Source organism: Etheostoma spectabile, chromosome 6, assembly GCF_008692095.1.
Source record: "Etheostoma spectabile isolate EspeVRDwgs_2016 chromosome 6, UIUC_Espe_1.0, whole genome shotgun sequence".
Taxonomy (NCBI): Eukaryota; Metazoa; Chordata; class Actinopteri; order Perciformes; family Percidae; genus Etheostoma; species Etheostoma spectabile.
This window is the reverse complement of record NC_045738.1, coordinates 1956450-1968393: the sequence shown is the minus strand read 5'-3', so window position 1 is coordinate 1968393 and position 11944 is coordinate 1956450. Positions and strand designations below refer to the sequence as shown.

At 41.3% G+C, this 11944-nt stretch overlaps 1 protein-coding gene across 4 annotated transcripts in view; it reads left to right on the top strand.

Annotated features, from left to right (window-relative positions):
* The first annotated feature begins 8413 nt into the window (after positions 1 to 8413).
* LOC116691697 (eomesodermin) overlaps positions 8414 to 11944 on the top strand; it is a 6158-nt gene continuing 2627 nt past the window's right edge. For 2 of the 4 annotated variants that reach the window (XM_032519535.1, XM_032519533.1), the window contains exons 1-3: positions 10000 to 10803; positions 11025 to 11179; positions 11457 to 11578. In XM_032519535.1, coding sequence (XP_032375426.1) covers positions 10277 to 10803; positions 11025 to 11179; positions 11457 to 11578 — 804 coding nt within the window. In that variant the 5' untranslated portion in view covers positions 10000 to 10276. Of the gene's footprint in view, positions 8658 to 9999; positions 10804 to 11024; positions 11180 to 11456; positions 11579 to 11944 lie in introns of those variants that run through there. The other 2 variants (XM_032519534.1, XM_032519536.1) reach the window with 2 other exon arrangements.

Below are 11944 nucleotides of genomic sequence, written 5' to 3'. Positions count from 1 at the left end.
AATGATGATGCAAATCAAGAACCTATCTTAAAGTAACATGTTTATTCAATATAGACTAGTGGAGTCAACGCTCTGGGCATCTGTGTGTATGTGTGTGTATGTGTGTGTGTGTGTGCGTGTGTGTGTGTGTGTGTGTGTGCAACCCAGTATCACGCTTAAGCGTGTAATACACCCGCTGGTCCAGGGACAAGAGTGGGGGTAAGGCAAAACACAGGCCTCACACAGGGGATAGGTGCTAAAATATACAGTGAGAAAAACTCTAGTGTGAATGTGACAGCTGAGCAATAGGGTGGATATGGAGGAGTTCTGTTTTGTAGACAATACCAATCTATTTTACTATCAATAGTGGTATATATTTTCATCAGAATACATATATGGTCTGAAAAAAAGAAAATTGTATTTTTGAAATTTTTTCCCAGATGATTTTTACTTTTGCTCTGAAAGTACTGTAGAGGGCATATCTTTATCTTTATCAACATCTAGACTCACAGTATAATCATTAGGAAAATGTGACTGATAAAGTATGAAAAGCAATTTTTTTTTGACGTTACATGCACTGTATGAGATTTCACTGAAAACTTTTTGGAAGATTTTTCTATTTCATAATATCTTGCCATTTTCTCCTGCATAACTCCTAGCACCCCTAATGTAACACACACACACACACACAGCACAGCACACACACAGAGCACACACCCACACACCCACACACACACACACACACACAGCACAAGGAGCAAGGAAGCAGCCTCTCAATTATCAACCTCTCTCCACTCCTTTCAACACCTCGTGTTTCTCTGATAATGACTGGATTAAAGCTCTGATTAAGATGCACTTAACCCATAAACAGCAGTCACCATTCACACACAGTCGAAAAGCCAATTAAAACAAGCTGGGACTTCAATTAAGAGTGACAAAGGCCAGACAATATCAGAGGTTTTGTGGGTGAGGGGAAGCAGGGATGAGTGTGTCACTTTAACTTCTGACAAGAGCAAAGAATGGGTCAGGACATAAAACTACTTTTGGGGTGAAAAATATTTTATTTTTTGGATAAAGAGGGTTGATTTAAGTGGCTTGCACAAGCATACAAGCACCAAATGGGTCTAATAGTGAGAGTACACTGTGAAAACGCGTTTGGTTGTGATTAGTGGAAAATATTACAGAGGTTTGGATTGCCTCAAAGTTTTCATTGTCGGTTTCCTTCATTACTTACATTGATTTGGCATAAAAGTGTGTCCTTTGTTGTTTGGTGAGCACTGGCTGCATTTTTTTTTAATAAATGAGAACTTTAAGTGCTGGATTTATAATTTTTGCCGAGACACTGTGTTTTCTGAAACATGACAAAATCCTAAATTTGCATTTGATTAGAAGAAAATTAACAGAGTAAAGATGAAAAAGGTACATTGTAAATATCCAGAAATCATCCAGACATAATTAGTTTACCTGCTTAGTTTTGATCTTTTCTACTGGTAAACAAGAGATTCTCAGCCACTGGGACTGTTGCTTTTGCAGGGGTTACCAATTCAGACAGGCCTTTTTTTACTTCAAAACTTCTTAACAAAGCCGATTAATTAACTATCAGGCTTATACCTCTGAACCATAAAGAGCTTACAAATTACCTTGGGGGAAGTGATTACAACCATGGAAAACAATAAATCAATCAATGAATCTAATGAAGCCTGCTTGCCCGCGCTAGCATTTCGCTCTTACTCTCAGTCATCTGTGGAATAACAATGGGAGAGAAGGGGTTCATGGTTAAATTTTTAATCATAATGTGATACCACAGTCAGCAGATTCCCCATATGAGAAAAACATGCTCAGGGTCCTGCCTATTGGCTCAAAGAGAGGACATAATGCAGAAAATTTTCTTTTCAACCCACTAGAGAGAGGGAGACTCTTTTAAACAATACAGAGAATGTGTTTGTTCTTTTACTATTGCTGGGCTATTTTATTGATGCTATGTGGCTGCTGGGTCAACAATATATAGATCTAAGAAATATGTGCTCTGTGTGAGAAAAAGCATAGTCAGAACAAAGTGTAATGAGTTGGTACAGTATATTGACTGAGACAGAATTACATATAAAATCTCATCTTTACATATGTGTTTATAAAGATTACAACAAGTACGGGAGAGGGGGAACAGTTGGCCTACTATATAGGCCTACATTATTGTCAATTGAGCATTTGATGCTCAATTGAAGCCTGTAGGAATTTCTTCAACACGGAGGTCAGAGGTCAGCCTTTCAGTGGTAAATATGGGTAAATCCTGAATCGGATCTGCTAGAATGGTAGCTGTAGTTAGGTTTAGGCACGGGGAATGGGGTTGGTTAGGGTAAAGGCTATGACACACCAACCCGATTATTGGCCATCAGACAGTCTGGCGACGTCGGTGTGTTTGGTGCGTTCCAAGCTGTCATCAGTTGGAGGAGCCGTTGGCATCCATTTTGGCCAATCATTGACCAATCTGACTGGTGGAGTGCTAGCCCTTGACTAGCGAATTAATGCACAAGAAAACCAGAGCTGACAACATCAGTATCTTCTTATTACTAGCCATCGTATTTTCTTCCATTCAGCGAGTAATGACAGCAACAATCATTCTTGACTATTAACACTCTTCTGATGACACTGACGACAGCGTGCTCTGTGTTTACTAGGTCTAGAGCATAGACTGTACATTAACGGACAGCGCATGTGTGACGTCACCCATCGGTTTGTGGAGATCTGCCATCCGTCGTCAAGTTTGCCGTTAAGGGCGCAGCCATCCTGGTTGCGGATGTGATGATTTTAGACGAGAGGGATGAGTGAAGGAGAAGCCCTTACACTCTACGTTACATTACACACTTTCACTGGCAATCACATCATAGCCACGCCCTAAAACACCCTACTTTATCGCCTATTTTAAAATTGACGAGACCATAATTAAAAAAATCAACATCATTCTGCATTGCAGATGACTGTAGTGATTGAGACCATAAACCCATTATGAAAATGTTTGCTGAGGTTATAAATCAAGTGAGAAGTGGGTCACTTTCTCATAGACTTCTAAAGAAACCAACCTCCTTTTGCAACCGCACGTGTCACCCTCTGCTGGAATTCTGCTTGGATTTGAGCACTTTGAGTTGTTGGTTGAAATTTAGCACTTGTCAGCCTCATGAAAATGAAAGAGAGGGTGTAATAGAAGTAATTGGAATTCCCAATCACCATCTTGTTTTGAAACTGAACCTCAAAACTTTTCAAGGGTATATTCGTATGACTATGTATCCCTAGCCCCTTTCACTCAGCCCAATCAAGACGGGACAGTGTGCCTTTAAGCCACCTTGCCATCTGTGTGAATGTTACAAAGACAGAATGGTGGGGACAGAGATGTTGCACCTTTAAGCTGGCAACTGAGGTAGTCACAGAGCCATAATCAATATCTGTGTGAAAGGGACAGCCATTATGGAAGGTCTACATGCACTTCGACGTGGCAAGTCAAAAAGTTACAAAAATTACTATAATGCATAAAGTTGGCAGTTTGTGGGTACAGTCAGGTTTGTGTGGTTTATTAATGGTGCAGACTGGCTCACACACACTAGACACCAATGCTGCTCACGGAATGCTGACATGCTATGTAAAATGACACACTGGGGCGGCATTGTGCTGTCTTTGCTTGGTTCGATGTAAACAAAGCCGGCATAACGGTAAACTTTCACTGCAGGGCTGTTGCAGAATCTCTGTCTCGGTTTTGTCAAGGCCATAACTCATTACTGTGACCTGAGATCGAACTGTAACTGTTTTGGAGGCGGATTTGAGGGGGAGGGTAGGTTGCTGACACTGGCAGATTGATGGGCAGGAACTTTTTACAGTACAGATTGGGTGATAATGAGAAAGTGCTCTAAATGGGCCCTAATTGCTACTTGCCCGAGACTTTTGCAACTTTCCTTTAGATAAGTGATTTTGGCTGAGGAAAGCTTCTAGGAAGATGAGTCTCTTGTGTGAAGTTGTGATCAGGGTGAACTGGCAGGGGTGGGCACACTTGATCATCAGTGAAATGGTATGCACTCTTGTAGCAAAAAATATATATACCTATAAACCTGTTTATATAGAAATAAGCAGTGTTGTCCTTCTGGTTTGAACAAATTTGAAAGACTGGTCTAGTTTGGGGCCCCACGATGGCATAGAACTGTCCTTTGCCGTTAAATATCAGCATAAGAGCTTTTACAGTATCACTGTGAAGTTGTTACAACTGTTGCTCCGCTAGTAGTACTCACCATGTAGGTGATACCTCAGAATGCCAACATGGTGTTCCATCAGGTTTGAAAATCCAAAACTGAAAGAATGTGAAGAAACCTTACAAATACCTACAAGTTTACCGTTATTACCATAATCCTGCTCTCTCTCTCTCTCTCTCTCTCTCTCATTCTCTCTCTCTCTCTCTCTCTGCCAGATCTCTCCTGATAAAGACATCCTTAATCTCAATGGGACTAATTGGTTGATAAAGGTTAAATAAATAGGATTTATAAGCCTCCTATATTTGTAAAGAGATATTCAGAGAGATAGCCTTCCAGTATAAAGTCATGCAACAGGATCTCATTAGCAAATGCAAATGAGATAACACAATATCTTCGCGGAGAGGCAGAAGTGTATCTCCATGGGATAGCTGGAACATGACAGCTCACCAACCGCCCCCACGCTGAGCACCAAATGTGATGGTCCGCCCCTGCTGCTACTCTTAACAGGATGTAGGACCAAACCATAAATGTAAGAGTGGGGGGGGGACAAGGAAGTGGGTCCCTAGAGGCCTTCACCTTCTGCCATTTGAAAACTTATTGTGAAATAAGTATCCCAATGGTATTTGTTATATCAGTTATTTATTTGGAGTTGCAGTGACAGATACATTACTTTGCTTCATCTAGAATTGTTTTCATAGTACATCATCACACTCAACAAAATGTAATTAAGTCTGTTCTTTATGCACTGGTGATTAATTAACTAAATGAAGTCAAAAATGAATTGTGAAAAATGTTAATTGGGCTGCAAATGTTTAAATTAGGATGGAAGTTTTTTTCTTCTCCTACAAAATCTAAAGACTCCTTCATATGCAAATTACATCATAAGAGGGGAGAACATATTTGTGGTTTCCTGCCTGATCTGTCGAGGCAGCTGATTAGCTAGGAGGGCAGAAAGCTAAGCTCACATTCAATTAATTAGGTTTAGTATGTCTGCAAGTTGTAGAGAGGGCATTTCCCAGGAAATGAGAAAGGCAAACCCCTTAAAGCCAATCAGAACTCTGATCTGAGAGCATGTCTGTCGTGACATCACAAGCTGCGGCAGGCAGAGTTCCTGCCGTGGCTTCAGACCAACAGGCCTTCTGCTGCCGGCGGGGTGGCAGTGGCCTAGGGCAGGACGATGATGGCCAGGTCACCAGCTTTTCCTCCTGCCTGGCATGAGCACTGCGGGAGGAGTGGCCATCAGGATGGCAAGATGTCAGACACAGCCCTTTAGACGTGTCAAAAAGCAGGCACAGCTAGGGGAAGCTGCTCATCGAGCGTGACAGAGAGAGGAGGGAGGCCATTATACAGACAGGCTGCCCACATATGATAAGCAAACAGCATCATGTGATGTATAGTAGTTGTTTTTTGGTAATGCGATAAACTGATATAAGCTAGAAATTCTATGTTTTCATCATCACAAAGAGCGATAGTAAATTAGAACTGCAACTGGAAAATTGCTTGAAAATACTAGGTCTACTTTAAAGATCCCCTCAAGACATGTTTTAAGGCACTGTATAGTAATTTGTGTCTGATAGCCTATGTTTTTATTAACCTGTTAAAATCTACTCTGTCTTCCTCATTGAAAAAACTTCTGAATGTATTTTTATGCACATATTGTTTATTTCTAAAGTTAAACTACTATACACAAGACATCTCCTGCTTGACTGAAATATCCACTCTCCTCAGGCCCTGTTCACACCTGGCATTAATGCGTCTTGGGGGGATTTAAATATAAGTGTGAACGCACCCAAGACACATTGAGATCTGATCGATCAGACAACATTTGGAGGTGGTCTGGCCACATTCTTTTAAGTGTGTATGTGAATGTGTCCTGGGCCACATTGAAGGGCTCAGCTGAAGTCCTCTGCCTAAGCGGAAGCAGCACGGCCTTCTCAAATCATGTAAGCTGGTTTTGTTTACAACTTCTGAAATCTTTTAAAAAGCCCACAGAGATATATTACAAGTGTGTCAAACATCTAAGATTTAGTTTGCCTGGAATACGGCAAGGAAAAGACCCAGTCTGTTTTGTTGGGATTTCTTTCGAGGGAAATGAGATGCAATCACAAGTGGTCAATCAAGACGCATGTGGAGAGGTATTCTAATGCCGGGTGTGAACTGACATTCTTAGAGCTGTCCACTTATGATCAGATCAGAGGCATGTTAATGCCAGGTCTGAACAGGGTGTATGTGCATGCAGTTTTAAGTGTTTAATTCAGATTTAAGGTGAGCACAGAGTAATTTTCCCCTTTCAGCAGATGCATGTAATGACAAGCTTCCAGTGTCAAACTGCACACATCATTCTGCACAGTGCAACTCAACCATCCAAGTGAAGCCCCAATACACAAAACACATTTTTACGTGAAGGGGGAACACTAAGATATTTCTCAAGGAGGGTGAATTCAGAAAACGTTTACATGTGATATGTGTCAGTGAGTGTGTGAACCCCTGTACTACCGGGACAAACACAAGCTTATATAGAAACTTTGAACACTCCACGTGTTCTCACTTCTGACTCACTGGTTTTACCATCAGTGCACGTGACTGTAAGTGTTTGTGTGTCAAATGGGTAGTTTGCTAAGTAAAGAGAAAGAAAGCTAGAGGGAGAGAGAGAGAGAGAATTTAATGTGCTTGAATTTCAATCACATTCAAATTGATACTTGAGAGTAAACATTAGTCACTTCCACAAGAACAACAGCACAAACATAAGTAAATCAAAGGGGGAAACAGGCAAGCCGGAGAAAAATACTTCTAGTTCAAAGTAAAGTTAGGACCACTAAAACCTCATGTGCACACCGAGATCTTTGACTACTTACTCTATATTCATGACTTCCTGAAATAATCAGACACCTCAATCACTTTATCAGTGCAATCAGCAGAGGCCCATTAGCTTTGCTGTTTGCTGTTCTAATAGTTTACCCAAAGGTTGATTTGTCTTGTCTGATGTGCAATGTGTTTATTTCAGAGGTGGCGACCTGCTTCATTAATCCTCTCACTGTCATTGTCATGTAAACTCCTCTCAAAGTACGCAGCAGCTGAGCATCGTCTGGTTTTGAGAGAAGAGCTTGGTCTGTGAAAGCTGTTAAAAGGGGCCCCATTGACACAGTAATGCAGCATCATTTAAGGTCTGAATTTGGTGTCCTTTGATCTGAAGAAGGACAACGAATAAAGGTTGTCTGATAGCGGTCCCTTTAAGAGCCAAAATGATCTGTGAATTCTTTGTGCTTTTGTGACAAAATGTGTATATTGTGGCAACATATGGGCAACATTCATTATCAGCATTGTACCTTTTTATTGTCAAAACAGTCAATAGATACACTAGTTTGTATGTGAGTTGTTACTCATACCGATGTTTAAAATAAAATGCTTTATGTTTCTTTATGTCAGTGTAACAGGCTATAACATAAAGGTTTCTTGATATAGTGTTGGTGTGTTAGTGTTCAGCCCCATTTGCATTTATACGGAGAATCCTATTGATTTGTATATCTATAGTCTTTAATAACTACAAAGACATTGATACACGTAAGTTTCAACCATGATAGGTTCCATCTGTGCACCTATTGACATGAAAATGAAAGACTTGTGTGTTTATTATTTTTATATTTTAAGTCATATTGTACATTTTCTCTCCAAGTTCTCATTTCACATTTTCAACAACACGTTATTGCAGGCATAGTATCACAATGCCAGAGTCTCGGACTCACTGACTCACCTTGAAATTGAAATTAGCAGCAATTTGATTGATTTCATGCATTTTTCGGGGTTAATGTTGTGCTATGAGTTTGAAAAAGTTGACTATACTCCAGTAGTCGGCTCCAGATCAGCACCACCTTTCAGAAATCTGGACATTCATGTATTTAGCTCTTTGTGTTAAAAGAGGAGTTTTTTTATTTGTAGATGTGAGTGTTCTAGGAACAACAATGACACATGTCACATGAAGCACAATATCAGATCACCATAAACTCTGCACTTTGGAGCCCCCCACACACACTCCAGGCCCTGATGGGAATGTTATTCTGGTCATATACTTTTTTTTGAGGATGATGAGATGGAAATAATGCGAGGATAGATTCCTCTCTCTTATGGCTACACCTTGGCTGGGAGTGATGCCCCTCCCCTGGAGGTCGGAGGAGAATCGGATAATAGGCTGCTGTCTGTGCGTCACGGCCACGCGGAGAGAGCAGCGGTGAAAGCGGGAGCGCGCCTCCACGCTCATCAGTCCTCCGCCACATGGCTGGCTTTACTTTTGACTCTCTCCTCAGCCCAAACACACCATGGTGTCCTGTGCTGGTATGGGCTCAGCTTCGCACGGTATTTCTCGCATTGATGTTGCATTTGGCTGAAATGATTTCTCTTGCGTCTTGAACTTGTTTTTTTTCAAAAGGAAAAAGGAAGGTGAATCGCTTGGTAAGTTTATTTATTTAAGATGTATATTTTTTTTTACATGGGATCTATCAATTTCAATGTTTAAGTTTTTGTGACAATTACCAGAGGAAAGATTTGGTTAATTCAACATTGTTATAAATGAGAAATTAAAACATGTCTCGCCTAAAAAACAACTTAAATTGAACCTAGCCTTTGGAATTATATACAGCTGGATTCAAACCACACGAAATCATTTTATTTGTCTATTCAAATATTACGCCTATTTGTATTTCTATTTGTTTGTTGTCGTTTGTCATTTTGGACTGTCTGATCCGAGAAACATCACAGGTTTCTTCAAACGGAAAAATAATTGGCTTTTTCCCTTTTTCACGTCGGGCATCCCGTTGGGACACAGATCCGCACCAGAACTGAATGAATGCAAATTCATTAACTCTGAATAATAACATAGGATTAACAGCATTCCCTCCAATACTTCTAGTCAGTACAGTACAGTATAAGTGAGTACATTTGTACATTTCTATTTTTTTCTCTCCACAAAGACATGTTTATAAAGATAAATTCATTGATACCTGTGTAGCTATGTATTGATGGAAATGTTGACACGGCTAACGTGGGGTTGTCTAGTTAGTCGTTATAAATATTTTTTTTTTTAAAAAGCACAATTTGTTTTTACTGAAACATTTGTTTTAAATTACATTCTCTCAAAATATGTCACCAAACGAATCGTGGGCGAGCTTTCACTTCAGTTTTACACCACAAAGCTGTACTCTCTCTCTCTCCCCCACACAAAAAAAATCTCTGCTTTATTTTTAAGTTTGTCATATGATTTACAAGAAATTGGCTCCATACCGCGAGTCGATTACCCTTCAATATTAGGCCTCCAAAGTCACCCGATTCATATCGGATCCGGCCAGGTGTGTTAGTAAGTGAGTAAACTGCGTCATGGTCAGCCTCTCTGAGCTGTTGACCCGAATCACATCGCGTTTATTTTTCTCTTTGTGAATTTGAATTCTAAACAAGACGTGGTGCCTTCTTTTACTGGATTACACTGAATTGTATGGAATAGTTATCATATGCTTTTAAAACCTAATAATGAAGGGAGAACACCTAAATGCCACATAGCCTTCTTCATTGTTTTTAAGCTGGCCTACAGTAAAGTCACTGCTTTTTAAAAGATGGCAATGCATTTCAACATACTATTCAAGACTTGACCTCCTGGGATTCTACCAAAACCTGAACTTCGAGTTTTGAAAGAGTTCTCAGCCACACCCTGATACGCCCACGGAGTTTTGCTTTGATATGATGATGACGGTCACTTTCCCATCTCACTGTGTTTTCATGTAGTAGCCTAGTCTACGCGCAAATCGCCAGCTTGGCACTCGTACTGGGCCTTCCAAGTGAGGATGAATCAAGTAGTCCAGTGACTACAGGTGTAAACTATAGCTCCTAACCATACTGTGTTCCTGTCTCCTGAATTCAGACTTCAGTGGATGCTGGCGGAAGAAGTTTTTCTCAGAAGACACCTGGCATAAAAACCAGTAGGCCGAATTCCTGAGGGGTATAGGCGACGAAGAAAAGAGCAGTCTCAGTTGGGATCAAAGAAAGCAACTTATCTCATTGACCTGACAAGAAAAGCAGTCATGCTCGGCGGTGAAGGGGAGAGCAGCACCTTCTCTTCTACGAAGGAAGCAGCGGAGGACAGGCGCAATAAGTCTCCGGCTGTCGGTGGGGACGATCCGAGCGCTGCCAGCAGGTACACAGAGCACGGGATGGATGCTGACCGTTACTACATCCCTCCGACAGTTTCTAAACAAAGCCCAGAAACACCGAGTCCCTGCTCTTTTATCCCGTATACCCCCAGTGGGACAGTTTACACCCCGTCCGGCGCTGGCAGGTACCCGTCATCTCTCCACTTGGGCTCCGTGTTGCCTCCCGCGGGGTTTTCCCCCTCCACCGCCGGCCGCAGTCACTTCAGCCCGGCTTACCAGCTCGGGCAGAGCCCCGGCTGCATCTACCCGCCCTACACCGGCTCCGGGTCTGCTCTGAGCAACTTAACCCTCCCCACCGCCGGCGCGGGGGTCAGGGCCCAGGTGTACCTCTGCAACCGACCGCTGTGGCTCAAGTTCCACCGGCACCAGACCGAGATGATCATCACCAAGCAGGGCAGGTGAGACAGCAGGAGGAGAGGATAAAGAGGATGTCACTTTGATACAGTCAGCCTATCGCGATTTTTATGGGGAACAATTTAACTCGGCTGAGTTCCCGTGAATTAGGCCTACATTTAATTTGCTGAGGAAAATCTGATTTTCATGTTCCTCCAATAAAACCTAGTTTAGGCTATTGACATTAATGCCGTCTATTCCAATATTTTTGATTTTGTGTTTGCAGACGGATGTTCCCCTTCCTCAGTTTTAACATAGCTGGTCTGAGCCTGACGGCGCACTACAGCGTGTTCGTGGAGGTGGTGCTGGCGGACCCAAACCACTGGAGATTTCAGGGTGGCAAGTGGGTCACCTGTGGGAAGGCGGACAACAGCAGCCAAGGTACTGAAACAGGTCGACGTTTGACACGTTTATACCGTTTCATCTCTTACGATGTGGAACCATAGAAATAACATCTTAAAAATTAAACTACGCAAATAACTAGAATGGAAATACTTTTTTTTTTCTTTTTGCCAGAATACAATTAGCCTATTCGTTACAATCAAGTCTTATTTTTATGAATATAGTCTACCTTTTGGAACAGAGGTGTGCAATACTAAAAGGTATGGCCTACTTGGCGAGGCATTGAGTTTGATGTTGGACAATGTCTTTATTTCAGGGAACAAAGTGTACATCCATCCAGAGTCTCCTAACACAGGGGCCCACTGGATGAGACAAGAAATCTCCTTCAGCAAACTGAAACTCACGAACAACAAAGGAACCAGTCACAATACCTCGCAGGTATGTCAAACTAATGCATAAATAAATACAAGCGAAACAATAAATACAACTAACGCCACTCATTGAAAATTCAAATGATTTACAGCCTATTCGAATATCAACACATGTTTGTTTGTTTTTTGCATTGAAATACCGTTAGCCTATTGGGTACAGTAACAACATTTACCCAAATAAATGATGCGTAACGGATAAATGTAAAGAGAACCATTTACACGTTTTAACATACGTAAATCACTAGCACCATTCGATAATTTACATTTTTTCTTTAAAATCAAAATCAAAATTTTTTTGGGAAGGAAATTAATTTGCGTCATTAGAACAAACTGAATGATCTTTTTGCACAAATTGCACGTGTTTAGACAATTA